Source organism: Hypomesus nipponensis, chromosome 3, assembly GCF_054491055.1.
Source record: "Hypomesus nipponensis isolate SF chromosome 3, ASM5449105v1, whole genome shotgun sequence".
In the NCBI taxonomy this organism is placed as follows: Eukaryota; Metazoa; Chordata; class Actinopteri; order Osmeriformes; family Osmeridae; genus Hypomesus; species Hypomesus nipponensis.
The window spans coordinates 9,984,084-9,999,564 of NC_140363.1; the positions used below are offsets into that span (position 1 = coordinate 9,984,084).

Genomic DNA, 15,481 nt, shown 5'->3' on the forward strand with positions numbered 1-15,481 from the left:
ATGTCTGAGGACTATGTCTGTGACTAAGAAAAAAGTTTCACAGCAAATATTTAACTGACTGCAGTGCATGTTATGCATTTACCTGTGTAATAACCAACCAAACTATGAGGTCACTTTATCAAACTGAAACATGCATTAAACAAAACATGGACAGATCAAAGTGTCTTTATTCACCACTCTCCCATCATGTTCTTGGCTCAACTCACATGACACACAACATGCATTATGTTGGACCTTCAATCATTCCTTTCCAAATATCCATGTCTTTCTCCATGAACTTCTCACTTGTGCACTGCAAGGTGGGGAAACTGAAAATTATATTGCATTTGTTAACTTTAACTGCACACGCTTTGATCCAAATGACTCATTAGTGCCAATGTAGAACAACTTTATATATTGGTTGTTTTATGTACTAACTCCATGATAGTGTTCAATTTACCTCCCAGAAGGCCTGGTCATCAAAAAACTTTTTTTCTTGGGGTGGCCTCCAAAAATTCCACTTCAAAAGTATTCCTTAAGATTAAGATACAGTTTGTGAATTGTATTTGTTACCACAGTAACATAAGCATGAACCAACAGTAGCGATGTGATGAAGGCACAGTCAAATGTCCAGTAAGAGGAACCATCTTGTGACTTGCCTGCTATGACCCCCAGTGCCATACTGAGACTCAGGGTGAAATTAAGAGTGCAAATGTTAAACACTGCACAACGAATAGCCCTGGAAAATGTTTTTAGAAACAAATCAGACATGAACCAATGTTACTCTGTGAATCCATACATGGTGTAATATTGTGCGCCTACACACTTTGTATCAGGCAACTCAGAAACTACAGCCATGTGTGGTAAATGTGAACTAACGTTGTGAGGTCATCAGAGTCAGCTAGCTGAAGGAGTACATGTGCCAGCCACCCCAGGATGCCGGGCAGCCCATGGACACTGAAGACACCACAGGTGTCATGGCATTTAAAAGCAGACAGCAGGTGGGGCTGTGGGCAAAATCAACTAGACTTGTTAAACAATGGGTCATAGAACAGAGAGAACTTTATAACTATTCCTGGAGGTGTTATTGTTTTTTAGGTTTTGCACCAAATCAAATTTGGTGCAAATTAGTCGAATTAGCTGGTTATACAGGTGCATCAGTTACAACTGAGGTTAGTTCTGAAAGCTACAGGAGGACAGCTCCTCAGGACAAAATCACATTTTGTCACAATGATTTGATATTTATAATTACCCGAATGTATCTCAATCCTAATGTCGATATCACTGCAGCAGCCAATCCAATCGTCATAGCTACCCACGGCTCACGGACAGCTGACATGGAAACTCCAATAGCTACCCCACCAGCAAGAGTGGAGCTCTGGATGTGCACCTGAAAGAGGAGCAGAGAAACATGCCTACTATACAAAAATGACAGTGAGTCAACTTTGGTTTGAGAAGAGTCCACTTTGGTATAGTAACTAAATCGTCATTGATGTGTGGGAACACCAAAGGCAGAAGCATATTATCAACATGTTTCATATCTGACACATAATGTTGTATGTTGACCATTAGACATACAAATAAATGACTATGACTTCAGGGTACGGTTACCAAGTTGAATTTCCCTGTGGGGCTGGAAAGAACTGAAACCCCAGCAGCGGTCACGGCACTAACGGACAGGGCTAGGTAGGTACTGTAGACTGCTGTCTGCTTCCTCTGATGGTCATTGTGATCTACCAGGACCGAGTTGAAACTGGGCCAGAACATCCACAAGAAGAGAGTCCCTGGGAAACAACATCAGACATCACCAATCACATTGAGGGCCTTGATACATAGTGATGCCATACAGGGAATAAAGTACGGTATCTTAAAGTGTCAGGGGCTAGATATTATGCATTGGCCTAGCAACATTAGTTCCTAGCTTATTGTGGCTGTCCTACATGGTTGGTGATATTTGACTCCAAGAAACAAACAGAATAGTTACCAAGCAAGGAGAACAGTCCTGTCCTGCGATGGATTTTCTCTTTCTCGTGTTGTTTCTCTGAACCCTCACTGTAGAGGACCCGTGACATCATCAGTCCAAAGAAAGCTCCAAAGATATGAAGCAGCATGGTACAATACAGGGGCTTCACCTGTAGGATGACAGCACGATTGCATAAAATTACCAACATCAAATAGTTACTTGTCAGATGAATCTGTCAGTCCATACTTTGCACTCTCCTCTTTGCATCAGTGTTGGGTGATAATGTTGGGGCTTACCCTCAGGTAGGTCTGGAGGATCCAGCCATTCAGTACAAACCCTGAGACCTCAATAAGGGCGATGAGGAGAAGATGGACAGGGTTGGTTTTCCCAAGCACAGCACCAATAGAAATGAGGGCTGATGCTGCACACATCTCAGCAATCACCAGGCTAACTCAAACAAAGTAAATTGGGATTTAAACATTCAACCCAGTTTCTATGAAGTTTCACATTTCAGGCCCAAAAACGGCTGAATAAATTGACTAAATCAATCTCAGTGATACATCAGATCAGATACCTTCTGAGGTTTATTATTATCTGTCCTCCGTGATACCAAGATTCAAATCCATTTAAGACGAGTGCCCACTGGACCGCCATGGCTGCCACCAGGAGGTTGAAACCAGAACCACTGAAGCTGTACCTTGACAAGAATGTGGCTAGGAAGCCAAACCCAAGAACCACCATCACATTGACATCCTGAAACTCTGTGCAGAAAAGAAACAGGATTGCAAATGATATTTAGTTTTGAATTGAGAATTGTTCATGTGTTGTGTTTCTCTGGCAGTGAAGTTGAGCCGTTGGAAGAGATATTTACGAGAGACTTCACCCATCCAAGAGTTAAAGCTGACATAACTGTTGGCTTATCATTGCCAAACAGTACACCCCTCCCCATTTTCTTTGATAGGGTGTTGGTCTCTATTTTGCTCTATTTCCCTCTCATTCTCTAGCTCTGACATTATTTTCCACCCATAACGTAATTATGTCTGTTTTTATTAAAAAAAAGTGATATTTTCAGAGTGTTCAAATGTACAAACAACATCAATATAAACCATGTTAGAAACATATAGACTGTATCAAAACCTCTAAAGACAAAACATACTTAACTCTTGCCCTGGATCGAATTACCTATTAACCTCACATGCAATCATGTTCCAAAAACATCAACTCACCCGCGTAAAGTAACTTATTATCCAATATGTGTTGGTCATACTTAACACAAAAAAGGAATATTACAATGAAACTCGTCTGCAAGCATAAGAGCAGAGGAAATAGTCGAGAGCGTAGACTTGGTGCGTACTTAGGAGCCATAGTCTACTACTGCGTAAAACCTGGGTACTGGTAAAATACTGATTGGACGTTGGCTCAACAAGAATTTCAAGTTGATCGATATGATCGCTCGGAGGCAGGTCTAGGGAATAAGGGTCTCATAGTGGTCTCATAATATAGGCTAGTTGTCTCAATGTAGATGGACAAAACACTGCACGGTTTGTCTCCAGATTTCATGGGTGGCATACGTTTCTGAAGTTTAATCTTTAAAAACAATAACATTATGAGATGACAGCAATAATTAGAGTAAATATATTATACCAGGATTTCTAAGCCAAAACTTAGTGTATGCAGACTGTTATCAAAACAGGGGAGCGGATATAAATATTGTGTGCGTGCATTTTATTGTGAGACAGAGAGAAAATGTAAAGACAGGCAACGCAATCATGGGCATTTAACGAATATAACGTTGGCAGACGATCCAGCAATTTGCCCTTATGTCGCTGATAGGTCAACCAGCACTGCCTGATTTGTCCTCAACAGATGTAATTGGTCGAATGGTTTGTTGCTCAAGGCAGCAGTTGTTGCTCGTCTCTCTTCTCTTTCTCCTTTGGTGGACATAAATTAAATGACAGAGCACAGAGGAATATAAATGGCTCATCTTTACATCCGTCAAAATGAAAAGACTTGGCAAGTAGATTGATTGGATCTACAGTCTGTCTCTCAATTTGACCTGAGTAAATTATAGCGCGGCTTATTGAGCCTGCGCTGAAGAAAAGAGGAGGTTCTTGAAGATAGTCCTTTATTTATTTCTTTGTTTTCAGACGAAAAAATAATAACAGTGATATCTATATCAAGGACTTCATTTGTTGTATTTGTCAATTCACGCAAGAAAACTGGATAAGATTACAGTAGTAATTCTGAAGCCAAAGCGAAGGGGAGGAGGATGAAGCGGCGCAATGCGGACTGCAGCAAACTCCGACGGCCGTTAAAACGGAACCGAATCACCGAGGGTATATACGGCAGGTAAATTAAGACAGACGATAGACTATCACGACCATTATGTGTTTTTGCATGTCGAGCAATTGTACCCGATTTGGTGGTCTGGTCACACTCTCCAGCAAACGGTTAAATGTCACTTTGCTTGCTAGCTAAGCCTAGCATTGATGTTAGTTGCTAGCTACAGTAGCTAGCTGTAGCAATGTTCAAATGTAGACAGACGAATTGTTTTGTGCTAGCTAACATCTAGCAAGTTGGTTAGCATTCCTTATAGCCTAGCAGCAGGTATGGGCAATGATGTATAGTACTGTAGCTAGCTGTGACGGTTATCTAGCAATAACAGGCCTTACAGCCCGTGGATGATGTTGAGGTTGGTAGCACTACTGTAGCTAGCTATTTCTTCAGTCTTCCCATTAGCACTGAGTACCTTCTGGACGGTTAAGTCGAGAAACCATGTGTTGGGTACTAAAAGCTAGGTGGTTCCCACTGACCGGCTAGCCAACTGTGTAGCCAGCAACAAAACAAAACACTCCAATTGCAATGGTTCATTGCGCTAGCAAGCTTGTCAGTTAATGCTACCAGCTGTAGTATACCAAGCAATTTAGTTCATACAACAGCATAGTAGTACTTAAGTCCATAACTCGTCTAGTTGAATTAGGTCTTACCCTGCGGCTGGGTAAGCAGTTAGTAGCAAATTGGGCTGTGAAAAAAGTTGCAGTACATGTTCAATGACTATCTGTAAGGATTAGTCATTTGGCATTGCCACATCAGCCGTTGATTGTAAGACACAAGGTTAGGCACCTAAATTGGGAGGTTACCTTAACACCCGATTCATGTATTGAGTTAAAATATAAATTAATCCCTCCTTGTAAATTGAATCATTATCCTTCTATATCAACTACATTTAGATAGATTTTATATGCCTTTGTGTTTGTTGTGACGTCACTTTAAGGAGATTGTGAAACATTGTGACCAGAGTTACTGCCTCTAAAAAAAGGCACCTGATTTACTCCTTCTCTGGATGTTCACAAGCACAATTCCATCTTATATAGAATAAGCTGCTTAGACTTAATGCAATTGCAGCACATAAATGTCTAATCTCCCAAACCGAAGCTGTAGGCTATACACCCTGTATACACGCATTCCAGCATCCCTACACATTAAATGTTTTGTACAATTCTATATAAATAAAGTTAAATGTGTCTTATTTGATAGGAGAGATGGCTAGAGTTGAAATGAAGTGATTGTAGATGAACTGATGATATGATGTTGCTGCACTGTGAAGCAAAATGTTCCCCTATAGCTCTTTGTGTCTCTGCTCCTCCCAGTACCTTCCTCTACCTGAAGTTCTTGGTGGTGTGGGCTTTGGTGCTGCTGGCGGACTTTGTGCTCGAGTTCAGGTTTGAGTACCTGTGGCCCTTTTGGCTGTTCATCCGGAGCGTCTACGACTCCTTCAGATACCAGGGGCTGGTGAGTGTGTGTGTGTGTCTGTCTCCAGCAGGTTGGACCTGATGGATGTGGGACGTAAAACAGATGGTCTACAGAGTCTCAGAAGCTTCAGAATCTGGGTTCCAGTTCTGTGTCAACCCAAGCCTGCTTTCTACAGCTGGTGTTGTTCAGGAAATCCAGCCTTGGAGAAAGGGATTCAAACATGTCGCTACAGATCTCCTTGTCCAGGGTTCTATTGGGATTCTGAGCACTGCTGTTTCCCATATTAATCTGTAAGCCTTGATATCCAGGCCATAATCTTGCTCTAGATATGTACTATTGTCGGAATGGTTCAGGAGCTTATATGTGAAATCTGTTCTTAAACCCAGTAGCATTGATATGTAGAAGGGTTTTTACTGCAGTTGAAAACATCTGACCCAGTGACAAATAAGATTGAATACTGTAAACAAGTGCGGGGGTCGTCCACCATTGGTGTCCGTTTAAGACATTCACTTCCTAATTTGAGACCTGAATCATGAATCCTTCTTAGATCGTCTAATGTGTGTGCCGTTGGTGCCGTTTGATATTGACGCGGGACGAACATCAAACTAAAAGGAGAAAACGTTGCTGTGTTGACATGTGACCCACATCTGTGATGCTGCAGGTCAGCAGGTCCACCGCTAACCCTCCACATCTCTCTCCCTCTTCTCCCCCACAGGCATTCTCTGTGTTCTTTGTGTGTGTGGCGTTTACTTCCGACATCATATGCCTGCTCTTCATCCCCGTCCAATGGCTGTTCTTCGCCGCCAGTACCTACGTGTGGGTTCAGTACGTCTGGCATACAGGTACGCCCGTGTCATAGGCGGGAGGTCTGAGAGTGAACTCCAGTGCGTGCGCGCGCGTGAGTGTATGATGGGAGGGAGCGTCTGCGTTGGAATCGGGTTGTGTGTCTGTGTACTGTTGACCAAAGAGCTGTCAGAACCAGATGTCTGCATGTGCTTCTGGGAGCTCCTCTCTCGGCCCCGTCGAGCCGCGGTAGCGTCAGCATGTCCGCCCGAAGATGGCAATCAATGACATAGTCAGAGTCGCCATGTCGAGTGATGCTAGGTACCCACTACGCTGCGGGAGTCCAGCGAGTCACATGATTCCGAGGTGGGCCTTTCTCATTGGGGGTGCAGCTGTGTTGGGAGTTGTGCAACACTGGCATGCAGTGCGTTATCTCATTTACAAAGCGATGGCTTACTTCTCAGAATGCCGCAAGGCCGGATCAGGTGTCAGATTTAGCGGTAGGCCTAGCCATTGACCATCGAAGGGTGTGAAATTGAAACTCCAGAGCAGAGCAGTGCGCCAAAGAGGAGACCCCCGGCAGTCCCCTCCACCAGTCTGACCTGTGGTGAGTGTGCGCTGGAAGTTCTTTTGGACTGGGAGACAATGGATAGGCTTTGCTCTGTCCACCATATTTGTTTGTATATTATTAGACTCCGCAGATCAGACTTTGCTTCTTTTGATAGACTGGGCGTGTTTCAAAAAATGCGGCATAATAAATTAATGCGATTTTGTGAAGTGGGCTACCAGTGTGTACGCTGCTGTCGTTGTCTATTTTGAGTGTGTGTGTGTGTGGAGGATGAGATACTTCATATTTTGTGTGTGTGCGTGGTTGTCCTGATGAAATACTTCTGGTTCTCACCCCCCCCCCCCCCCCCACACACACACACACACATTCTGTTCACAGAGCGAGGCGTCTGCCTCCCCACAGTGTCTCTATGGATACTGTTTGTCTACATAGAGGCAGCTATCAGATTCAAAGACCTGAAGAATTTCCACGTAGACCTGTGTCGCCCCTTCGCCGCACACTGGTGAGTGAGCTTCTTTTTCTGCCGTCCAGAGAGCGGAGCAGTGTGTCCGGCCAGGCCCACAGGACCACACAGACTGCTCTGCCCCATTATCTTTAAAGAAAACAATATTAGTTCAGTTTGTTAGCTACGACAAATCACAACTCCTGGAAAGCCCCTCATGCGCCCCGAGCTCCAAGCTGTGTGAAACCTCTCTCTGTTATTCTAGACTTAACATGCTGGGCTTGTACCGTTTTCAGGAGTGGGGTAAGTCTTTTAAGCCAGATATAAAGGAAAAGTTCATCTTGGTGGCTGTGAGGTCCTTCTCTGACATAGCCCTGAGAAAGACCTCTTTTTATAATCCTAGTCGTCTTTAGGAGCTCTTCCTGGGATTAGGATTTAGATATTAGCCCAGTATTATGTTTGCTAATTGAGCTTCCACTTGGTAAAATAGAGAGTATTAGGGGCACCAATTCCTGTTGAGCAGCCATGATTATTTTGCTCAGCTCCATCTTTTCCTCGTTCCAGCTTATCTGGGCTTTTCATTTGAATGAATCAGTTCATTTTGAGACTGCCCTGTAACATTACTGCCTAATCTATGCAGATTGACTTGACTTGACTTGCATCTCGCTTCCCTGCCCCTCCCCGGCGCTGTAGCATCGGCTACCCCGTGGTAACGCTGGGCTTCGGCTTCAAAAGCTACGTCAGCTATAAGATGCGCCTTCGGAAGCAGAAGGAAGTGCAGAAGGAGAACGAGTTCTACATGCAGCTCCTGCAACAGGCTCTGCCACCGGAGCAACAGATGCTTCAGAGACAAGAGAGGGAGGCAGAGGAAGGTGAGGAACACACACACACACTTGTGGGCACAATTTACACGTGCGCTGCCTGTGATCCTGGTCACATGGACGTTTTCAGTGAAGGAATGTTCTAAGAGGAGATCTCTGGAGTAGGAACAGTCACCTTCACTGCAGCAACATGTAGTGTGGATAATGGTGAGGAATAAAATACCCGATTTCATGTGAAGTAACTTGTATGGCACTCACCCACCCCCCCGCCCCCCTCCAGCTGCAGCTGCTAAAGGGATATCAGAGGTGGACGCGGCCCCGGTCTCACAGAACGGCGCCCCCGCCAGTAAAAAGACGACGCCGGCGCCGCTGCCGGAGTTGGAATACAAAGAAAAAGGTAAAGAGGGCCGGGAGGCGAAAAAACAACACAACAACAACAGCAGCAGCAGCAGCAACAGCAACATCCTGCCGTCCTCGGTAGACTCTAAACTCCAGGAGATGGAGTACATGGAGAACCATATGAACAACAAGAGACTGCCCACAGAGCTAGTGGGCAGCACGGAGAACCTGCTGCTCAAGGAGGAGAACTCGTCCTCCTCCTGCTCCTCTTCCTCCTCCTCCTCGTCCTCCTCCAAGAATTACAAGAATGTGAGCGGCAGCGCGTCATCGGCGGCGGCCGCCGGCGCCGGGAACTCCTCGCCGCGTGGCCACAGCGCCACCAACGGCGGCGTGGCCTCCTTCTCGGGCCCTCCCCCCCCCTCTTCCTCGGGGGGGAAGAACGAGAAGAAGCAGAAGGTGGCGTCGGGGAAGGGCCAGGCGCCAGGGGCCCACAAGGACCCCACAGACAACTGCATCCCCAACAACCAGCTGAGCAAGCCAGAAGCCCTCGTACGGTGAGAGCGCACGCACACACACACAAGCGTGCTCAACTAGTTACACACCTCTGTAACAACCCTGTATGGTTAGGGGACAGGGTTACCAGCCTTAGACAACATTTACTTCACCGATTCCTACCCGAGGGACTTAAAATAAAATGACAATGTTCCCACACAAAGCACCCTCGGACATGAACTGATGACGCCGAGTGTCACATTGATTATATTGTCCCGCTTCACTGAGCATGCTGGGTGATGGCCCGGTGGGCTGTTAGAGGCCACGCAGCTTGTAGTTGTGAAGTTCAAAGCTGTCTGCTGTTACACGATCAGGCGGGGGAGGTATTGGAAGTTTGGGGAAGGACGTGCATGTGCTGTGTGCCGTGCTGACTTGGGACGGAGAGGTTGTGGCGGAGCGTACGTGCGGTGTAGAGGGAAGCTTTGGGCCAGGTGCAGGCCCAGCAGCAGGTGTTCCATGTGGGGGTGGCAGGTTGCTCCTGGAAGTCAGAGCAAAGTCAGATGATGTGGAATTTGTGGCTAGTTCATCCCGTTTGTTAGTTTATGTGCCAGCAATCAAGGTTCTCCCTCTCCCTTTTCCCAATGTCTCTGTCATTTTCAGTTTTCTTTCTTTATACACTTGTTGCCACCTAACGTGCGACATTCAGTTTTCCTTGAATAGTGGCACCTTGAGCTAGCTGCTTTGTTTTAGTCCCATTGACCAAACACAATGAGAGCATGCCAGACCTTTTCACTAAACACTCCTCTGCTCTCCGCTTGCACATCCCCCCCCCCCCCCAGGCTGGAGCAGGACGTGAAGAAGCTGAAGGCAGACCTCCAGGCCAGCCGACAAGTGGAGCAGGACCTGCGCAGTCAGATCGGCTCCCTGGGCAGCGCCGAGCGCTCTGTCCGCTCCGAGCTGGGCCAGCTCCGCCAGGAGAACGAACTGCTGCAGAACAAGTGAGCTGCCCGGAACACACGACACACCCGGAACACACGACTCACCCGGAACACACGACTCACCCGGAACACACGACACACCCGGAACACACGACACACCCGGAACACACGACACACCCGGAACACACGACACACCCGGAACACACGACACACCCGGAACACACGACACACCCGGAACATACAAAACACCATGGAACGCGACACACGCAGTCTGCTAAGAGCCCTAACAGCGTCAATAGTATTATGTTGCATTTGGGATGTAACTCATTTGTTCCACTACCCATTAGGCCAGCTGTGCTGGAAGGAGGTGAAATTCTCCTCTAGGTTTGTGCTCTGGAGGTTGGAAGCACCTGTTTCTCAGGTTTGACAGACAGCGGTCCAGACTTAACTACACCCTGTCGGATGATTTTAATTGGCCAAATTCAGTGTCACACCGTGGCAGTCGGTCACTCCCTGTTTGGCGTGTGGTGTTTTCACAGCTCAGGTTAATGATGTAGGTTGCAGGACAACACCCATGTATATGCAAACCCAGCTGCTGCTGAGGCCTAGTCATCAGCTTATGTTATTACAAGGCTGGTTTGGCAACAAGCTCAAACCAACAGGTAAGTCTTATCTCCTCACGTGGGTGACTGAATGACACGTCGTGTTCCAAGGCTTGAGTGAAGGCATTGCTCAATGTTTAAATGCAAAGTATATGAGTGGACTTGGAATGATTTTGGTTCATATTCCAACTGTCATCTTGAGTGTATAGGCCACTTCTTTGACCGAATGCTTGTTTCCCCTCACATCTTAATTTTAAGATGCTGGACGGTTAACTTTCCCTTACTTTCTCAGTGACACACACATCTAAAAACAGCTATTGGCTCCAAACTCGCATAAACCGTCTTGACGCATTGTAGACACTAAAAAACACACACAAACGCGACAGTCGTTGGTTTATGGTGGTGTCCCCCTGCTGGCTGCTGGTTAACATGACGTTGTGGTGCGTGGTGCGTGACTGCTGTCCAGGCTCCACAGTGCCGTCCAGGCCAAGCAGAAGGACCGGCAGTCCGTGGGCCAGCTGGAGAAGAGGCTGAAGGCCGAGCAGGAGGCGCGCGCCGCCGCCGAGAAGCAGCTCGCCGACGACAAGAAGCGCAAGAAGCTGGAGGAGGCCACGGCAGCCCGGGCGGTGGCGCTCGCTGCCGCATCCAGGTACGCAGGCAGGCAGGCAGGCAGGCAGGCAGGCAGGCAGGCAGGCAGGCAGGCAGGCAGGCAGGCAGGCAGGCGCTGACATGTTTCTGCATGCAGAGGCCCCTTTTTTACGCCGTGTTCAGAGTCAGCAGACGCTTTTAGAGAAGAATTATCTGTCTGGACACCCTGTTGATTCCTGTCCTGCGCTAATGAACATGTGTTTTTGTTGACTGTATTGATTTGAACGTTCCATAAAAGATGTATAAATAGATATTGCCACAGTCTAATTTGTGGTTGTGTTGCGCCTTGTTCTTGGCATCGATTTGATTGCTCTCTCCCTCCCGCCCTCGCTCTCCCTCCACGGTGCAGAGGAGAGTGCACAGACACACTGAGGAGACGCGTCTCTGAGCTGGAGGCGGAGTGCAAGAAGCTGACCATGGACATCAAGCTCAAAGAGGACCAGATCCGAGAGCTGGAGATGAAAGTGCAGGTGAGGTTTGGAGCGTGTCTGCACCTGCAGCTGTACCTCTCTATCACCCTACAGCAGTCTTTGTTTTTTGGGGGGGGCATTTTGTATAACCAGTGCTCAGTCCAGTCACTGACCTGTCCTCGATCTCTCCTCCAGGAGCTTCACAAGTATAAGGAGAACGAGAAGGGCACTGAGGTGCTAATGGCGGCCCTGTCGGCCATGCAGGATAAGACCCAGCACCTGGAGAACAGCCTCAGCGCCGAGACCAGGATCAAGCTGGACCTGTTCTCAGCACTGGGCGACGCCAAGCGCCAGTTGGAGATCGCACAAGGTCAGCTCCACCTTTGGCGTGCTTCCACACTACATTCATCATTCAAATGTTGACACCTACGGTCTTATACCTCATGTTATGCATCGTCTTTCCTTACACCGTGTGCGCTTGTTACTCCAGGTCAGATCTTGCAGAAAGACCAGGAGATCAAAGATCTGAAGCAGAAGATAGCCGAGGTGATGGCAGTCATGCCCAGCATCTCCTACACTGGGGACACAAGCAGCATGACCCCTGTGGCCCCTCACTACTCCTCCAAGTTCATGGACACCAGCCCCTCCGGCCTGGACCCCAACGCCTCGGTCTACCAGCCCCTCAAAAAGTGAACGCTCCTCCTCCTTTCTCTCTTCTCCATCCATTGATCCGCTCCACCCAATTCTTTCTTTCTTCTTTTTTTTTTTCCTTCCCTTTTTCCTCTCCAAGACCACCTCGTCCAGACCTGCTCAGCATGTCTGTGTCAACGTTTTTTGTTTTTTTTCTCTCCCTGCCAGGTCAGAAGGATGTTGTATTGTGTGACTGTATTTGTTGTAGTGAAAACAAAAGACAAAAAAAAAAAGGGACATACATGTCAACTAGGAAATCGCAGTTTATTTTTTCTCTCGTAAGTGTCTAGTGAAACCTCACAGAATACAGAATTGGGCATGCATCTTATCCCTAAGGCAACAACATGTCGTCGTCGTCCCCCCCCCTTCCTTACCACTACCTGGTCTTGGGGAATGGCTCATTTTTGGGGGTTAGTTTCCCATTGGCTTTTTCTTCACATTGGAATTGAGATTCATCGGTTGGCAGGAACTGTCTTCTCTCTGTCGAAAGCTGGATGGCTAGCGCATCTCTTTTTTTCTCTCTTTTATCTTCGAGGTGGAAGTTTCTCTACGCCACTCAGAGGAATGTAGTGCAAAGTTGGCACAGACTCTTAAGCCCTGCTGTGTTCATGCTACTTTTCAGTTGCGTATGTCAGAGACCCCATTTAACCTTCAGCTGGCTCTTCTTGGGATTCTCGATAATCGGTTAATAATGAGTGGATTGTGTGGTTTCCTTTTTTCAGTCTTGGGATCATTGCTGCCTCAGCAAGCTGGAAAACAACGTAAGATGAAAACAAAGTATTTAATACCAACCTTAGCAGCCCCTCAACTCAGAAATGCCCCATTTGTTGTATTTATCTGGATCCTGTCCAATAGGATTTAAAGATGGCATCATGGAGAAGACAATGTATGACATGCCTTCCTGTGTAGTCTCACACCAATTGTCATGATCACAGTGCCTTGAGACAGGACCTCATTGGTGGATTATTAAGAAGATGCCCCCAACCCAATGCCCTGCCCCTGTTTAATTTTAGGCCATTATTTGGCCATGCTACAGAGGACTGAATTGGTACCATTCAGCTACCATATAAATCCATCTCAATCTGAAATTGAAATTGGACTAGTATTATATAAGTATCACTTCTGGTTGACTCTTCAGGACATCAGATGTTGAGCTTCTGTACTTTCTAGCATAGCAATCTAGTGACCATCAGCCTACTTTTTGCTGGATGTCAACCTGACATCAGTCACCACCCAGTCTACTGCACACAGGTCCACGTCTCAGCATGGCCACTGCCCAGCAGTTTCAAGCAGCACTGCTCTCTGCTGTTAACTTCACTCCTCTCTCCTGTTTAGCTACTGGCTGCTCTTCTGTCCAAAAAAACCTGTTGACTTAAGTTGCAGTAATAAATAAAAAAAACTTAAAAAAAACACAAGTTGTTTGAAAGGGAAAAGATGGATTTTGTGTGCAATGTATACATGTATACAAGGAAACAAGGCTCTAGAAATGCAAAGGAAAAGCAAATTCCATTGAAATTGCTTACCCCAAATATTGTTGAAGATTCAACCATGTGCCAAGAAAGAAATACACATTTTCTTCAAATATGTACCAAGAATGTACTCCAAATACATTGGCCGATTTGTTGGTCAGATGACCTGTGATATAATTACAGTAATAGAGCAGAAGAAGACGCCACCTGTTTTGTAGTAGACCGTTTACGTAGTTTGAAGTAAGGAACTAGGATATGACATGTTTTCTTTTTGTGAATGTTACAGTATTTGCAACTGTCTGGGACGTTGGTGTTAACTGCAGATCTCCCCTTTTCCTCTTTGGTATTGTTGTTGTTTCCTGCAGGGAAACTAGCTCAAGTCTGATGTGGTTTTGCCGTCATCTGAAATGGTCATTTTGTGTGTGTGGTTTGACCTACTGTACATGGAAAAGCTTTTTTTTTTTGTGCAGAGATTGCTATGTCATTGGCTACTGAAATGTTGTGACAGTTATAGTTTTGGTGGTCAGTTGGCTGAAGTTGAAAGTATAGAGAAACATTTCATTTGTTTGTTTTCAATGCCCGCAGTCACTGCTCTGTTCCTCCCCAGGTCTGACCTCGGCTGCGCTCTCGCTCTGTGAGGTTTACAAGGAATAAATAAATTTAAAAAAAAACTTTAAAAAAAAGGTTCTGGCAAATTCTGTCGGAGTGGTTTATTCAATGTCAACTCTTGGGCAATGTCACACATCTCCTGTTGAAGTCACTGATTTTCTGTCTGGTCTTTCTATAGTAGTGCATTGATGTCTCCTCCACTAGATGGCAGGGCAGAACCTTATTTTAAGGGTTTCAGCCATCTGCTCAATCTTGACTTGTGGCACTGATGTGTAGCACTCACAATTTCAAATGATTCTATTCCGTGTAATGGTCTTGTCAATGTTGGAACAGGTGGTGTACAAGGAGAAGTCTTTCACTCTTCAAGTAAAAGTAGCCTTAACATTAAACAAGGTTATACATTTTATGTTAATTTACGTTCTATCTCATGCTTCAGAACAGCAATTCAAAAACATTGGATTGAAACTGGAGTTAGGGCAATGGAGGAAATGAGCGTAATGTAATTGTAGCTCTTATCCTGTGCCAATTTATAGCATGCAATGACATTTTCGTCACAGAAACATGTTTGTGCTCTGCCCATACTTCTTGTGGTCTTCACAATAATGGTGATGGAGCTGCATGAGCACCCTAATACTGTAGCAGAAATACTGTAAAAAAAAAAGAAAATACTGTTCAAGGATGCCCCCTTATTCTTATTTTTTTTTTTTTTTCTTTTTTTTTTTCAAACCATCTGATTTCCTCACCATGGCTACAAAGTGATAATCCCTGGCAGGGGCTTTCCGAATGGAGATGACCTCAAGAGCCCTGATATGTCAGGAATGAAACTATGAAAGGAAAACAAATTATGGGCCACACATTTTGATTCTAAAAATGACCATTCATCTAATGTACTCCACGATTTGGTGGGATATGGGGGAAGTGTCTGCCAAGGACAATCTTTCTGACACCGACAGGAAGCCTGCACATTCTGTAGGG

The 15,481-nt window shown here is 45.9% G+C and overlaps 2 protein-coding genes across 8 annotated transcripts; one reads left to right on the forward strand and one right to left on the reverse strand.

The window, feature by feature from the left end:
- Positions 1-149: 149 nt before the first annotated feature.
- rhd (Rh blood group, D antigen) lies at positions 150-5,112 on the reverse strand. 6 transcript variants are annotated; one of them, XM_084675392.1, is made up of 10 exons: positions 4,930-5,112; positions 2,517-2,703; positions 2,239-2,389; positions 1,964-2,111; positions 1,591-1,763; positions 1,232-1,369; positions 859-986; positions 639-718; positions 440-513; positions 150-292 (listed from the first exon to the last, which is right to left on the reverse strand). In XM_084675392.1, exons 2-10 carry the CDS (start codon positions 2,681-2,683, stop codon positions 224-226), a joined length of 1,128 nt encoding a protein of 375 aa, XP_084531518.1. In that variant the 5' UTR covers positions 2,684-2,703; positions 4,930-5,112; the 3' UTR covers positions 150-223. The 6 variants fall into 6 exon arrangements, 5 of the variants coding, with proteins under 5 accessions (XP_084531518.1, XP_084531515.1, XP_084531516.1 ...); XM_084675389.1 differs by lacking the exon at positions 4,930-5,112 and adding an exon at positions 3,169-3,335; XM_084675390.1 differs by lacking the exon at positions 4,930-5,112 and adding an exon at positions 3,169-3,334 and having other exon boundaries at positions 150-308.
- Positions 3,810-14,592, forward strand: maco1b (macoilin 1b). Of its 2 annotated transcripts, none has more exons than XM_084675388.1 (11): positions 3,810-4,291; positions 5,593-5,734; positions 6,411-6,537; positions 7,425-7,548; positions 8,182-8,360; positions 8,596-9,202; positions 9,980-10,138; positions 11,147-11,329; positions 11,678-11,798; positions 11,934-12,108; positions 12,229-14,592. In XM_084675388.1, exons 1-11 carry the CDS (start codon positions 4,212-4,214, stop codon positions 12,429-12,431), a joined length of 2,100 nt encoding a protein of 699 aa, XP_084531514.1. In that variant the 5' UTR covers positions 3,810-4,211; the 3' UTR covers positions 12,432-14,592. The 2 variants fall into 2 exon arrangements, with proteins under 2 accessions (XP_084531514.1, XP_084531513.1); XM_084675387.1 differs by having other exon boundaries at positions 3,811-4,291; positions 8,590-9,202.
- Positions 14,593-15,481: the final 889 nt, after the last annotated feature.

Bases quoted from the DNA above. Each gene is read 5' to 3' on its own strand.
- maco1b (XM_084675387.1), top strand. From the start codon at position 4,212: ATGAAGCGGCGCAATGCGGACTGCAGCAAACTCCGACGGCCGTTAAAA. The intron at 6,538-7,424 runs GTACGCCCGTGT...TTCTGTTCACAG, and splicing joins TCAGTACGTCTGGCATACAG to AGCGAGGCGTCTGCCTCCCC. The intron at 8,361-8,589 runs GTGAGGAACACA...GCCCCCCTCCAG, and splicing joins AGAGAGGGAGGCAGAGGAAG to CTGCAGCTGCTAAAGGGATA.
- rhd (XM_084675389.1), bottom strand. From the start codon at position 3,307: ATGGCTCCTAAGTACGCACCAAGTCTACGCTCTCGACTATTTCCTCTG. The intron at 2,112-2,238 runs GTAAGCCCCAAC...GTCATCCTACAG, and splicing joins TCCTCCAGACCTACCTGAGG to GTGAAGCCCCTGTATTGTAC. The intron at 293-439 runs GTAAATTGAACA...CCCACCTTGCAG, and splicing joins ATGACCAGGCCTTCTGGGAG to TGCACAAGTGAGAAGTTCAT.